At 36.8% G+C, this 13066-nt stretch overlaps 4 protein-coding genes across 8 annotated transcripts in view; 3 read left to right on the forward strand and 1 right to left on the reverse strand.

The window, feature by feature from the left end:
• LOC111777320 (ankyrin repeat domain-containing protein 2B-like) overlaps positions 1-643 on the forward strand; it is a 5135-nt gene extending 4492 nt beyond the window's left edge. The window contains exons 8-9 of the mRNA XM_023656861.1: positions 32-171; positions 258-643. Of these exons, the coding sequence (XP_023512629.1) occupies positions 32-171; positions 258-357 (240 nt within the window). The 3' untranslated portion in view covers positions 358-643. The remainder of the gene's footprint in view (positions 1-31; positions 172-257) is intronic.
• Positions 644-753: 110 nt separating this feature from the next.
• Positions 754-3152, forward strand: LOC111777319 (UDP-rhamnose/UDP-galactose transporter 3-like). 3 transcript variants are annotated; one of them, XM_023656857.1, is made up of 6 exons: positions 754-1383; positions 1462-1702; positions 1808-1992; positions 2078-2278; positions 2376-2537; positions 2642-3152. In XM_023656857.1, the coding sequence occupies exons 1-6, from the start codon at positions 1381-1383 to the stop codon at positions 2999-3001; spliced, it is 1152 nt and encodes a 383-aa protein (XP_023512625.1). In that variant the 5' UTR covers positions 754-1380; the 3' UTR covers positions 3002-3152. The 3 variants fall into 3 exon arrangements, with proteins under 3 accessions (XP_023512625.1, XP_023512628.1, XP_023512626.1); XM_023656860.1 differs by having other exon boundaries at positions 1472-1702; XM_023656858.1 differs by having other exon boundaries at positions 1475-1702.
• An 865-nt stretch (positions 3153-4017) lies between these two features.
• On the reverse strand, positions 4018-8697 carry LOC111777450 (histone deacetylase 19-like). 3 transcript variants are annotated; one of them, XM_023657065.1, is made up of 8 exons: positions 8613-8697; positions 7695-8305; positions 6913-7353; positions 6023-6253; positions 5114-5184; positions 4967-5024; positions 4766-4828; positions 4018-4525 (listed from the first exon to the last, which is right to left on the reverse strand). In XM_023657065.1, exons 2-8 carry the CDS (start codon positions 8220-8222, stop codon positions 4439-4441), a joined length of 1479 nt encoding a protein of 492 aa, XP_023512833.1. In that variant the 5' UTR covers positions 8223-8305; positions 8613-8697; the 3' UTR covers positions 4018-4438. The 3 variants fall into 3 exon arrangements, with proteins under 3 accessions (XP_023512833.1, XP_023512835.1, XP_023512834.1); XM_023657067.1 differs by having other exon boundaries at positions 8590-8661; XM_023657066.1 differs by lacking the exon at positions 8613-8697 and adding an exon at positions 8468-8583.
• Positions 8698-10277: 1580 nt separating this feature from the next.
• On the forward strand, positions 10278-12520 carry LOC111776921 (tetraketide alpha-pyrone reductase 1). Its single transcript, XM_023656335.1, has 6 exons — positions 10278-10548; positions 10650-10816; positions 11247-11435; positions 11646-11808; positions 11904-12096; positions 12235-12520. Exons 1-6 carry the CDS (start codon positions 10422-10424, stop codon positions 12392-12394), a joined length of 999 nt encoding a protein of 332 aa, XP_023512103.1. The 5' UTR covers positions 10278-10421; the 3' UTR covers positions 12395-12520.
• Positions 12521-13066: the final 546 nt, after the last annotated feature.

The following is a 13066-nucleotide window of genomic DNA, read 5'->3' on the forward strand; positions in this document are numbered from 1 at the left end:
AAAAAACAAAAAAAAAAAAAAAAAAAAACAGGTGAAATGCGCTCAGATCCTTCTTGAAGCTGGAGTGAAGGTGGATGCACTGGATAAGAATAAGAACACTGCACTTCATTATGCGGCTGGTTATGGCAGGAAGGAGTGTGTTGCACTATTACTTGAGAATGGCGCTGCAGTGTAAACAAACAGCCTTAGAAAGACATTACTCCATTTAATACTCTTTTCCTTCACAATTTCACTATTCTCTCTTTCTCTGCGTGCAGCACTCTCCAAAACCTGGATGGAAAGACTCCCATAGACGTAGCCAAGCTAAACAACCAACACGAGGTGCTAAAATTGCTTGAGAAGGATGTTTTCCTGTAAACTTTGAAGCCACCGGAAATATTTCCTGCCACAGTTCAAGCACACCACGGGCTTTCGAGTGTTGCTAGATTTTCTACCTTTGAAACAGTTACGACTTACTTTAAATAATGTGATTTTTATTAGAATGCTACAGTCAGTGAGACAAAATTCGTTCTATTATGAGGTGTGTAGTGTGAGCCTTTTGTTATTCGCATTGTGCCTGGGATCATGTACTGTCTTGCTACTTGACAAAGAGTATCCTATGTTCAATTCTTTCTCTTGTTTTAATAATATCCAAAGTCAAATTTGCAAAAGGTGGTAGAGATTTAACTTGCTTGGTGAAAGGAATGCAAATGCCAGCGTGCTACCGCTTCAAACAGGTGCAGTAAAATTTTCCATTATGCAGCTCAGATCTGAAATCAGGTGTAGGAAGCCAGGGAAAAAGCTCCCAGTCAGTACTTTCTTTGTTAATGAAGTCGTCTGGGCCTTAGGGTGGGCGCCTAGTCAATTGTATCCATAACATTGAAGTTTATCACATGCCTAGAGGCGAAGTAGGAACTAGAAAGCCAAGTCTCAAGTCATAAAGTAGAAACCATATAAGTTTATAGACTTACTTCAGTTTTAGACAAGTTTTAAATGATGTACTTAGGCTCTTTATCAAAGTCTGCTTTATTAATGCATGCAGCAACCATAATTGTATTTATGAGTGGCTATAGGAGCTAGCAAAGCTACTTAGGATTTGGGAAGAAACCCAAAATTTTGATAAAGGTGAGAGCCATAGAAGTGTAAAGGTCAAAAAGCACAAAAAAACTTGTCTCCTTCTTCACTCCACCTTAAAAAGAAAGCCTTATTATGCCTTGAAATTCGAAAACTTCCATGGGGATTTGTGGTTTTGTTAAGTTGTTAACGTGCAGGTTGCCCCAAAAAGCAGCAAAATCCATTTGAATTGAAGAAGCTGAAGCCGGGAGGCATTGAGAGTGGACTTTTGATTTTTGCAGCAACAAGTTAGTGGGAAAAAGATTCAAACGACGAGCATTTAAAAACATGGTAAGCTGACCCACGAGTAATTAATGAAACTTAATTTTCTTTCTTCTGGCTTTCAACTCTCATTTCATCTAAGTTTAGCCTTTACTAGCAGCCTTTCTTATGAATTTGGGAGCAATATCTTCGAACAAAGACAAATCGCCCAAAAGGAGCAAGTTTTTTGGTCTGGATTTGAAGAAGAAGAAGAAAAGGGTCATGGAGGAGAGAAAGTCCTCCTCTGTATCAGATGTTGGAGCTTGGGGTATGAACATAATCAGCTCAGTGGGCATTATCATGGTCAACAAGCAGCTCATGTCCCAAACTGGCTTCGCCTTTTCCTTTGGTTTGTATCTCTTCTTCACTTACAGTTTCAAATTTCATTTCCATAATGCACTTCTTTTATTACATCAGTTAGGCTTTGATCCATGGCTTTCCTCTTTTGTTTCAGCTACAACGTTAACTGGATTTCACTTTTCTGTGACTGCGTTGGTGGGTTGGATTTCAAATGCCTCTGGCTATTCTGAATCCAAATCTGTTCCCTTCTGGGAGCTTCTTTGGTTCTCAATTATCGCCAACACGTCGATAACAGCCATGAACTTCAGCCTCATGTTAAACTCTGTTGGATTTTATCAGGTTCAATCCTCGTCCCCATACCATTTGTTGTCACTCATCGTCATCGACGATAACGAAACTTTGCTGCTGCTTCATGTGCTTGTAGATATCAAAGCTAAGCATGATACCTGTGGTGTGTGTCATGGAGTGGATTCTTCATGGAAAACAGTACTCTAGGGAAGTGAAGATGGCCGTTGTCGTGGTCGTTGTCGGTGTCGGTGTCTGTACAGTGACTGATGTGAAAGTCAATGCCAAAGGCTTTCTTTGTGCCTTAGTAGCAATCTTATGCACGTCACTGCAACAAATTGTAAGCATTATCTTTTCTCCCTTTAAAATCACTTCAGATTCAGCGTTACACCTAATTCTGAGACATCAAGCTCATCACTTTTACATTGATTAAACAGTCTATAGGTTCATTACAGAAGAAGTACTCAATAGGATCCTTTGAATTACTAAGCAAGACAGCTCCCATCCAAGCACTTTCCCTTCTAACAGTTGGCCCATTCATTGACTACTGCCTTACTAGTAAATCTCTACTGAAATACAACTACGCTTTTAGTGCATTTGTAAGTCGTTATTCGAATCTCGTATTCGTTTTGCTTTTGCTTTCGTAATTGAACCAAGGACCAAAAGGGCTCCAACCAATATCTATCCTTAACGAATGTTGCAGTGCTTCATATTACTGTCATGCTCCCTAGCTGTGTTCTGCAACATCAGTCAATATTTGTGCATCGGACGCTTCTCGGCTGTATCGTTCCAGGTTTTAGGCCATATGAAGACGGTATGCGTCCTGATGTTGGGGTGGCTGCTGTTCGATTCAGAGATGACATTGAAAAACATATCAGGGATGGTTCTTGCCATTGTTGGGATGGTGGTGTATAGCTGGGCCGTTGAGATTGAGAAGCAAGCCAATGCAATGGCCATCCCTCAGACAAAGAGCCAACTTTCAGATGAGGAGTTGATGCTGTTGAAGGAGGGGATGGATGACAGTAGTTTGAAAGATGAAGAGATTGGTCAGCTCCCAAAATGATATGAATCAGTTTCTTTTTTCTCTGTACTTTTTTTGTCCTTTTTGCTCTGCCATTTGTTACCCACCAATGTGGATTTTAAGTCCCCTAAATGGTTATTCTAGATTGTGAAATTTGTATTTGAATAAAAATATTTGAAATTGTTGATGTAAATCATAATATCAGTGAAGTGAATTGGAATCTTTGAGCATAAAACTATCCTCGCTTTACTTTTAGTTTCACTCAAAAGAGATCATATCAAATCACGAAAGAGGACAAAACCAAATCATGAAAGAGGACCAAACCAAATCATGAAAGAGGACAAAACCAAATGAAAGAGGACAAAACCAAATCACGAAAGAGGACAAAGTACTACGAAACCTCCTCTCAAAATAGAGTTACAATTATATGTCCACTTTGGACATTCAACTCTTTACTTGAGATCCGAGATCCTAACCTCTTCTCAAAATAAGTTAGTCCATTTTCAACTATTTGTGTGAGATCGGTTGGAGAGGAGAACAAAATATTGGATCTCCCTACAAAATCGTGCTTTAGTGTGCTTAGGCTCTTACAACTTGTTGCACCGCCTTACACTACTAAAGTTCAAAGATTTAGTTTTGAATATCACCGGAACGGATGAGATGAATCCTTCTCTGGTTTTTTTATTAATTACCGACTCAGGAACAACCCTTTTTGTTCTTCTTGATTTTAGAATTCCTATTTACATAAGTGAAGTCTTTTGAAGTATGAAAATTATAGTTCAAAGCTGAAATCTAATTAAATAATTAAAATAATAACATATTGGATGTTATTGTTGATGATATTTCTATACAGTCAATAATTAATTTATAACGAATTTCATAATAATGTAAGAAGTGATGAAGATGAAGCATGCTTCGTAGTGAAAGAAGGGAAGAAAAGATTGGAAAACTATAGAACAAAGGATTTATGTAACTTTTAGATGGAATGAAAATTGTGTCCCCGTCCCAAAATAAGAATTCTCCATCCCTCCTGCAAAGTTTCAAATGGCAATTCTCGGAAACGAGAATTCTAACCTCTAACATCTCGATCAAAGAAACGTATTGGGCTAAATTAAGACATAGGGAGGCAAAGAACTAAGTAGCTCCAGTGACATGACCTACAGATCTCAGAAAAACTCTATTATCCATGGTGATTTACATGGAAACCTCAGTACAAATAACATGTCAAGGTTGCCCCACCACAACATTTCGCAAACCATCCATAACTGGTCTAAATAATAAGATTATCCATATCAACTCCAGACTTTTATACACAAATACTTGAGGCACAACGAGATTTTCACGACTCAGCTCATTCTTGCACCAAGACTACCAAGTCTAAAAAATCTGTGCAACAAAGAATGGCAAAAGTCACCTCTATTTACTTGGAGTCAGTTGTTCTTGTGTTTGATCCCCTGCCCTCTTCACCCTTTTCAAAGACTAGGGGAACATTTGGTCATTCTGCTTGCTGGGCTCTTCGAGTTTTACGCCCGACTCTTCAAGTTTGAGAGAACCTATATCTAAAGCCTGCAAGTGCAATATAAACATATAAACAAATGAGTACTAAAGATGAACTGTCATTATTTCATTTTATTTTATTTTTGGAAAACGAGAATTTTTCATAAAAGATTATGTAAGGTACAAGAGAAGAAGAATATCTTCGGGGGAACCTTCTAAGACAAATCATTTCAATTAAAAGTGATGGTTTCCTATTTCAAACTTGTAAAGAGAATATTTCATGGCTTCCATTTTCCAGAGATTTTTCACCTTTGCACTTGTAGCCTCCGCAGCTGCTTTTTCTAAACCTCTAGTACTCTCGGGATTAACTTCCTAAAAAAATTTAAAGCCATAAAGAATCAAAAAGCAAGCTGGAAATATATATACCATGAATGGTAGCTTGAATCAGGAAATGTAACACGGCATGGGCATGAACAAAAATAGGACATCCTATATTCAATTAGAGCATACCGGATCTTTGATTTCAGTCTCAACCGTTTCTCTTTTAACTCTGCTTGGGATGGGTTTTCTGTCCAAACAGCAAGTAAAATGCAGAAGTTAAGATAATAAGGGTTGTAAAGATAAAATTGAAAAGAAATCAAGTACAAAACGAAATACCTCTCTTCGTCAACTTCCATATCTGAGTCCGGATCCCATCTCTCATCCTTATCCTCCTGGTCTTCATCCGCCTGAAGATCAAATTTAACAGTTTGCAATCAAGAGACAATTACCAATGACATAATTGACCAAACACATTACCAATTTAAATTTGTTTCCTATTTCCTAATAAACAACAAATAGAAGGGGAAAAAGGCACAGATTTTGCGTCTCAAGTATAAAGTTTTCTCATACTGAACCTGCATTACCATTTTACATTTTTCAACAAATTATTGTCACCATGCCTAGAAGAATAGCAACATCACACAAACACATTGGATCTATTTTCATACGGAGCAAAAAAGAAAAAACCATAGGCGTGAAGTGCATACAGGTTGGCAGAGAAACATGAGGAAAAGCGATACCAAAAATCAACACGTGGCTCATTTGACGGACAGGAGTCACATCGAATGCAGTTCAATAAGCATATCAACTCGCAACTCATGAATACTCCAACTGTTCAACCTTTGCCAGATATGGAATTGGAGACTACTAACAAAATCAATCATGTGTAGAATATCTCAAGTTGCCCACAGGTGACTAGCAACCATCACATCTAGGTTAAATCCGAAGGTATTTTAAGAAATATTACTAACCCTTGGATTATTAATCAGTAATTACTTAATAATTAGTAAAAGGTAATGTGATAATTATAAGCTGTATCTTAGAATTGTTTTCAAAGTTGGTGAATCTAGCGAAATATGAGGTCAATGAATATTTTCGTATCATAAGAAGTTAATCCAAAATCATATCTACAGTGCAATCAATAAGAACTCTTCTCATTACTTCTGTGTGCGTGACAACATAAAAAAAATGTTAAATTTAAGAGAGGAGAAAACTAATGAAACAAATTATATCATGTTAACCTACCTCAGGGAGTTCAGTATCAGGAGGCCTTTCTTGAAATGGAACACTGGGCGCATGCTGAAGCCGTGCAAGGTATTCAAGTAGCTTTCCCTGTATTTCTTCCAACATAAGGTGTGTATTTTTGTTCTCCATATTACTGGGAGCAACATGCAGAGTGTAATCAGGACCAAAATACTCATAATATTCATGCTGTGGCATTTTGTCTTCAACCTCCATCCCAAGAGCAACTCCTGTCTGCACTCCACGTGACAGTTCAATGTAAAACAGCAGGTCAGAAAAATGATACAGAGACAAGAAAGAACTTTAGAATAACAATCTAGCATCAAGGACAATGAGACTTTATAGAAAATAGAAATTCTTAACACCCCACCATGAAAATAGTAAAACATACTACTATTATGAAGCCACAGAGTTAATCAGCTCCCTCCACATGATTTTTTTTTTTTTTTTTTTTTTTTTTTTTTTTTTTTTTTTTTTTTTTTTNTTGGAAACACACAGGCATATTGTAACATAAAAGAAATGGGATAAGGAATTTCTGATGTCTCCATTGGTCAGAAACTTCAATACATATGTTCCCGAAAGAAGTCAATCACAATCTTTGTGGATTATAAATTTGTTTAGTTTGAGCTGACTCATATCATACAAACCAAAGCAAACCTTCAAATTATATAGAATTGAGACATATTAGTCAGTAATTGAGTTGTCATGAACAAGTACGGTGCTTCTATTCCATTGCACTTCCTAAAGCACAATCTTAAATTATATCATTTGCCTCACTCATTATGAGATAATAAGATCAAGGGGTGCACTTTCCAAAACTTCGTAGCAAAAGATACAAGAAGGAACCAACACTTGATCATACAAAAATCATTCTTTGAAAGCAAAATGTGTACCTCGTAGCACCAGCAGCGAGCAACGTTACGGATGGTATAGCCACCCCCACCAAGCAGTAATAGAGGCACATTGAATGATCTCATATATCTAACACACTCTCCATGACCTTTTATTGACAGGTTAAAGCATCCTAGCCTATCGCCAGAAAGAGAGTCAGCACCACATTGGAGAACAACAGCACCAGGTCTAAAAACTTCCATAACTTTTCCCATTATAGGTTTGAACAAGTAATGATAGCTCTCATCATCAATTCCATCATCCAAAGGAACATTAAGTGAGTAGTACTTTCCTTTCCCATAACCAATGTCTCTTATATCTCCTGTACCAGGAAAATAATCTCCAAATTTGTGGAACGATACAGTCATGACTCTGTCGGTTGTATAAAAAGCCTCTTCAACACCATCTCCATGGTGGATATCAATGTCAACATATAAAACACGCTGCACATAAAGAAGTTTCACAATCACAAGATCAACATGCAACAAATAACAAAATAAAAAATTTTCAGGATGCATCCTATTCCAAGTATGAGTTTATTCAAACCACAACCACCATACTACATGAAGTGATAGTGATTAAAGATTACAAAAAAAAAAAAAAAAAGATTGCATATCTTGAGTCTTTACCATTAATCAGTGGTGCACTACGTTAATATGATATGGTATCACAGGACAAATGAAAGATTTACAACAGTTAATAGTTAATCATGCCTCAGTATGGATTAGAAAGAAAAATCTAACAACTAATAATTAATGGTTAATACTTCTGTAGCTACACGAACCTCATAATGTTTAAGGAGCTCCAGTATCGCCAGAACAATATCATTGACATAACAGAACCCAGAAGCTTCGCACTTCTTCGCATGGTGTAGACCACCAGACCAATTGACAGCAATATCACAAACCTTATGGTTTAACTTAACGGCACCACCAACAGATCCACCAGCATAAGTTTGACAGAAAGAATAAAGGCCATCGAAGACAGGACAGTCCTCACCAACATTGAAGCGCTTAAGCTGTCTCAACTGGTCTTGCTGCGTTTCAGGGGTAATGTTTTTAAGAAACGCCACATAATCATCAGCGTGAAATCTGCAGAGGACTTTATCTCTCGCAGGAAGAGGCTTGAAAACCTGCATATGCTGGAGTAAACCATAATGGGCGAGAAGGGCATGCGTCATTCGGATTCGATGTGGCTTCATTGGGTGCCCCTGACCATAATAGTAATTCCCGACCTCAGGGTCGTAGAAATAGCTGACCTTCCTCTTCACGCCGTCAGGCCCAGATGATAATGAATTGCCGCCTGTCTCCATACCCCCCACGAGGTACAAAGAATTCTAGGGCAAAAACAGCCAAGAAGTAACCGAACTTTGAGTTGGGTCACCAAAATACTTAACTACAAATGGTAAGAACCCACATAAATTCAATCAGATTTTATCCCAAAACGAAATTCAGAGAGCGAACATCAAAAACGAAAACAACGAACCAAAGCAAATTATAGTCTCTAACTTAACGTCAACATCCGGATTCAGGCAAAAACAACGGTTAATGAAACTACCTTCTCGTAATGAATGTAAACGAAGTATAACTTCGATGCGAGCGAGAAACGTAATACAGTAAAGAAAGGTTAGGGAAATTGATCTTCCCTGAATAATGAGCAAACAAAACAAGAACAAAAACCTGAAGCCGAGAAGAGAGCGCACCTCGAGAATGGTGGAAGAAGCGGCCCCAATACCTTCCTCACTATGCCCAACAACAGACGATGAAATTGAAGCCCAGTATCTATACACATGGTTAATATATGGACGAAAACTATTTATTTATAATCCTAATATTTCACTCACTCGTAAGATATAATATATTTTTATTTTTATTTTTATAAATTTTTCTCTATAAAACTAATAAAGGTGGATTTAAATTTATTAATGTATTTAAAAATAAAAATAAAATCGACATAATAATTAATTTTAAGTTTTAATTGATACACGTTAAAGTTACGTATAAATTGACTTTTACCATGTTGTAATGTAAATATAAAATGTGACAAAAATTTGTAATATGATAATTTGAGAAATTAAAATAAGTATTATCAAATTTAAAAATTATTTATCCATATAAAAATTTATTAAACACGAACGTATTAGATATATATATATATATTTATATATATTTTTTTTTTTTTTTTTTTTTTTTTTTTTTTTTTTTTTTTTTTTTTNTAAATTTGTATTTAAAGGCTACTGTTTACTTAAAAAAAAATAGCTTATACTATTTTTTGTACTAATTAAACTCATTGAATGTTAAACAGTTTTTCAATTATGTTTTTATTTATTATTTTTTTTAATCTAAGAAAATTTAATGTTTATAATTGATGTTAGTGGTGATCTAATACTACCGGGGACGAAAAGAAGAAAACAAAAAATAAATAAAAATAAAAATAAACAATAAAATATACGGTTTTATTGTTTGTTTTAATTTATTTTTATTTTTTGTTTTCTTTGTTTCATGACATGATAGATTGGTATTAGAGCTAGTCACTGAACAGTAAGATGTATTGGATAATGAAAGTCTCATCTCGGCTAATTTAAGGAATGATCATGGGGTTTATAATCAAAGAATACTCTCTCCATTCGTATGAGACGTTTTTTGGGAAGCCCAAAGTAGAGTTTATACTCAGAGTGGACAATATCATAGAGTCGTGTTCATCTAACATGGTATCAGAGTCATGCCCTAAACTTAGCTATACCAATAGATTGGTAAGGATTACAAAAGAAAAAAGAGCTGAACCTTGATTAAATTAAGGGGAGGCGTACTTTGTTCGAGGGGAGGTGTTGGATGATGAAAGTCCGAAAAGTTTCACATCGGCTAATTTAGGGAATGATCATGAATAGCCATGAGAGCTTAGAGCTTATGCAAATCAAAGAATACTCTCTCCATTCGTATGAGACTTTTTTTGGGAAGCCCAAAGTAGAGTTTATACTCAGAGTGGACAATATCATAGAGTCGTGTTCATCTAACATGGTATCAGAGTCATGCCCTAAACTTAGCTATACCAATAGATTGGTAAGGATTACAAAAGAAAAAAGAGCTGAACCTTGATTAAACTAAGGGGAGGCGTACTTTGTTCGAGGGGAGGTGTTGGATGATGAAAGTTCGAAAAGTTTCACATCGGCTAATTTAGGGAATGATCATGAATAGCCATGAGAGCTTAGAGCTTATGCTCAGAGTGGACAGGAATTGTAAGGACAGACAGATAATATCGGGTTTATGAATAAAAATTGTTTTTTCATAAAAAGAAAAATAAAATTGAAAGGGGCCGTTAGAAATTTTAATTCGTGTGTAAGGCTCACGAGTACTAAATGGTCTACCGTCTCCTTCCCTTACATTTACTGTTACTAAATTCCCATGAAGAAGACGATGAAGCCGCCCTCCATTTTCGACATCTATATAAACCTCGGCCCCTCTGGCTTCATTCTACAGCCATAGCCGCCCAATCAGTCTGAGATTCGAACGAAATGGAGCAGAAGCTTGAAAGCAAAGGCAAAGTGTGCGTAACTGGAGCTTCTGGATTTTTTGCTTCTTGGCTTGTTAAGCGATTGCTTTTGTCTGGCTATCATGTGATCGGTACTGTTAGGGATCCAGGTTTCTATCTCTCTCTGTCTCTCTCTTTCTCTCCGGTTTGAATTTGCTAAAGAATAGGGCATAGAGAAGAAGTTCACTGATTGGTTGAAACATTTGTTTAGGGAATGTGAAGAAGGTGGAGCATTTGTGGAGATTGGAAGGAGCCAAGGAGAGGCTTCGACTCGTCAGGGCTGATTTGCTGGAACGTGGGAGCTTCGATGATGCTGTGATGGGATGTCATGGCGTTTTCCACACAGCTTCCCCTGTCTTGGATGCAACCCATTCCAAGGTAAAATCCTTGAGAATTTAAGCGGATAGATTATCTATGCCTTATTTGTATTCTTGTGATTGTTGTGCTTTTGAATTCATCTAAGCTTGCTCTCATCAGATATGGATTAACACATGGATTATGTTCTTCAAGGCTTACAACTTTTTTGTTTGGCAAACTCTCTGATACATTGAAGTCTAGTACAATTCTGATACCATGTTAAAATCATTATTGATGTTCTAATATGGTACCGTGTTTAATCGATACTGTGCTAAGTTACCACCGACCCCATAAAACTGAAACAAATTGATGAGAGTTAACTTAATCTTTCAAGATTCACATTTAAAATTTAACCAGACATTGAATTTTGTTTTCCATTTGAAGATCATATACTACTTTCCATAGAAAAAGGTGGTTCTGATTCAATACCATTTTCTTGGAATCCAAACAGGACGAAACGCTGGAACCAGCTATTGAGGGCACATTGAATCTGCTACGTTCATGCAAGAAGAACCCATCTCTAAGGCGTGTGGTACTCACTTCATCTTCCTCAACTGTTAGAGGAAGAGAAGATATTGACCCCAAAATACCATTGGATGAGTCATCTTGGACCTCTGTTCAACTGTGTGAGAGACTTAAGGTGCCATCATATAATCCCCATTCAAATAATTCATTCTTTTAATATGGATCTTGTTTTTGGAAACTATATTTGATCCTTAGCAATTTTCTCTTGCTCTGTTCAACTGTTGTTAGCCATCATTTTGAATATTATTCTATGCCTATATGGATTTAAAGTGTGTTTCCCATTTTCTTGCAACAAAAACACCTTGTATGGGACATCAAACAAAAGTTGTGGTATGCTCTTGCAAAAACTCTAGCAGAAAAGGCAGCTTGGGATTTCTGCAACGAAAACGGAATCGATTTAGTAACCGTGCTCCCTTCGATGATCATCGGGCCTAGTTTGTCGCCTGATTTATGTTATACAGCAGCTGTTGTCCTTGGCCTGCTTAAAGGTAAGTGAAACTTAAATGGCTTGCGATTTTTGCACTCTTGGTTTTTAGGAATCAAATAGACTGAGTTTTTCTTTATTATTATGAAACAATGCCAGGGGAAACAGAAGTTTTCCAATCACTTGGAAGGATAGGCTATGTTCATATCGATGATGCTGCACTCTGCCACATCCTTGCTTTTGAGAACAAAGATGCTCAAGGCAGATACATTTGCTCCTCAATTGTGCTGGAAATCAACGACTTGGCACCACGCTTATCGTCTCGCTATCCTTCATTCCCCATCTCGAAAAGGTTTACTTTGATCGCCTTAACTATCGAGTTTCTCTTTTAGATAAGAAACTTTGATTGGTTTGATTTTTGGTTCTTGGAAACTATGTTGAAATGTGAGGTTGAGAATGATATGAACATGGATGAACATTTTTTCTTCAGGTTTGAGGCATCAAACAAACCATATTATGATTTCAACATATCAAAGGTTGAGAAGTTGGGGATGAAGTTCAAGTCTGTGGAAGAGATGTTTGATGACTGCGTTGCATCTTTCTTGGAGCAAGGCCATCTTTCTTCACCTTCGTTTATACCACTCCCTTAAACTGGAAAATCACTTCAAACCTCCATGTTTGCAGTCATTAAATACAAAAATAAGGTTTATATATCATATTCAAAGAATCTATGCTCTCATTTATCCCTTTATTGAATATTTTTTCGAGTTTGAATAGGTTTCATGTTTCCTAACGAAGAATTTTCATGTTTTCATGGTATAGTTTGTCCATTTATCCCTTCACTGTATGAATTGATCAAAACAACAAAAGTTATAGATGACATACAACGAAGAAAAATGACAAAGTAATTTAAGCATTAGAGCGCGTTGACCTATTCTATGACATCCCCGACTTCAACTCAAGCCTTGTGTATGTTTGTTTCGGGGTGGAGTGAGAAACTCGGTTTGAGACCCTGTCTCTAATGATGGAATTATGAGAGTAAATGGGAGTCGAGACGGGGCCTCATTGTCAGGCCATACTGAGGGTCTTTACCTTTCCTGCCAGCCGTGTCGAGTTGTACGTCCTAATAGGGGAGATGATTGATCAGAAGTATGAGATATCGAACAACTCAAGCGCCTCATGAGCTCTTCTCTACATCTCCAACTCAAACAACTCGGCTTCTCTCTCATAGCTATATTCATTATGAGGATTTAAACTTTTAGTTTCAATAAAACTTTAGAATTATGTTCATATCTTTTTAGGTACAATAAATTTTAGATGAA

Source organism: Cucurbita pepo, chromosome LG16 (genome assembly GCF_002806865.2).
Source record: "Cucurbita pepo subsp. pepo cultivar mu-cu-16 chromosome LG16, ASM280686v2, whole genome shotgun sequence".
NCBI classification, from domain to species: domain Eukaryota; kingdom Viridiplantae; phylum Streptophyta; class Magnoliopsida; order Cucurbitales; family Cucurbitaceae; genus Cucurbita; species Cucurbita pepo.

Bases quoted from the DNA above. Each gene is read 5' to 3' on its own strand.
- LOC111776921 (XM_023656335.1), top strand. From the start codon at position 10,422: ATGGAGCAGAAGCTTGAAAGCAAAGGCAAAGTGTGCGTAACTGGAGCT. The intron at 10,817-11,246 runs GTAAAATCCTTG...GAATCCAAACAG, and splicing joins TGGATGCAACCCATTCCAAG to GACGAAACGCTGGAACCAGC. The intron at 11,436-11,645 runs GTGCCATCATAT...ATCAAACAAAAG, and splicing joins AACTGTGTGAGAGACTTAAG to TTGTGGTATGCTCTTGCAAA.
- LOC111777450 (XM_023657065.1), bottom strand. From the start codon at position 8,222: ATGGAGACAGGCGGCAATTCATTATCATCTGGGCCTGACGGCGTGAAG. The intron at 6,254-6,912 runs GTACACATTTTG...CGTGGAGTGCAG, and splicing joins CTCGCTGCTGGTGCTACGAG to ACAGGAGTTGCTCTTGGGAT. The intron at 5,025-5,113 runs GTATTTCGTTTT...CTGTTTGGACAG, and splicing joins ATGGAAGTTGACGAAGAGAG to AAAACCCATCCCAAGCAGAG.
- LOC111777319 (XM_023656857.1), top strand. The intron at 1,703-1,807 runs GTTTGTATCTCT...CTTTTGTTTCAG, and splicing joins TGGCTTCGCCTTTTCCTTTG to CTACAACGTTAACTGGATTT. The intron at 2,279-2,375 runs GTAAGCATTATC...TTGATTAAACAG, and splicing joins GCACGTCACTGCAACAAATT to TCTATAGGTTCATTACAGAA.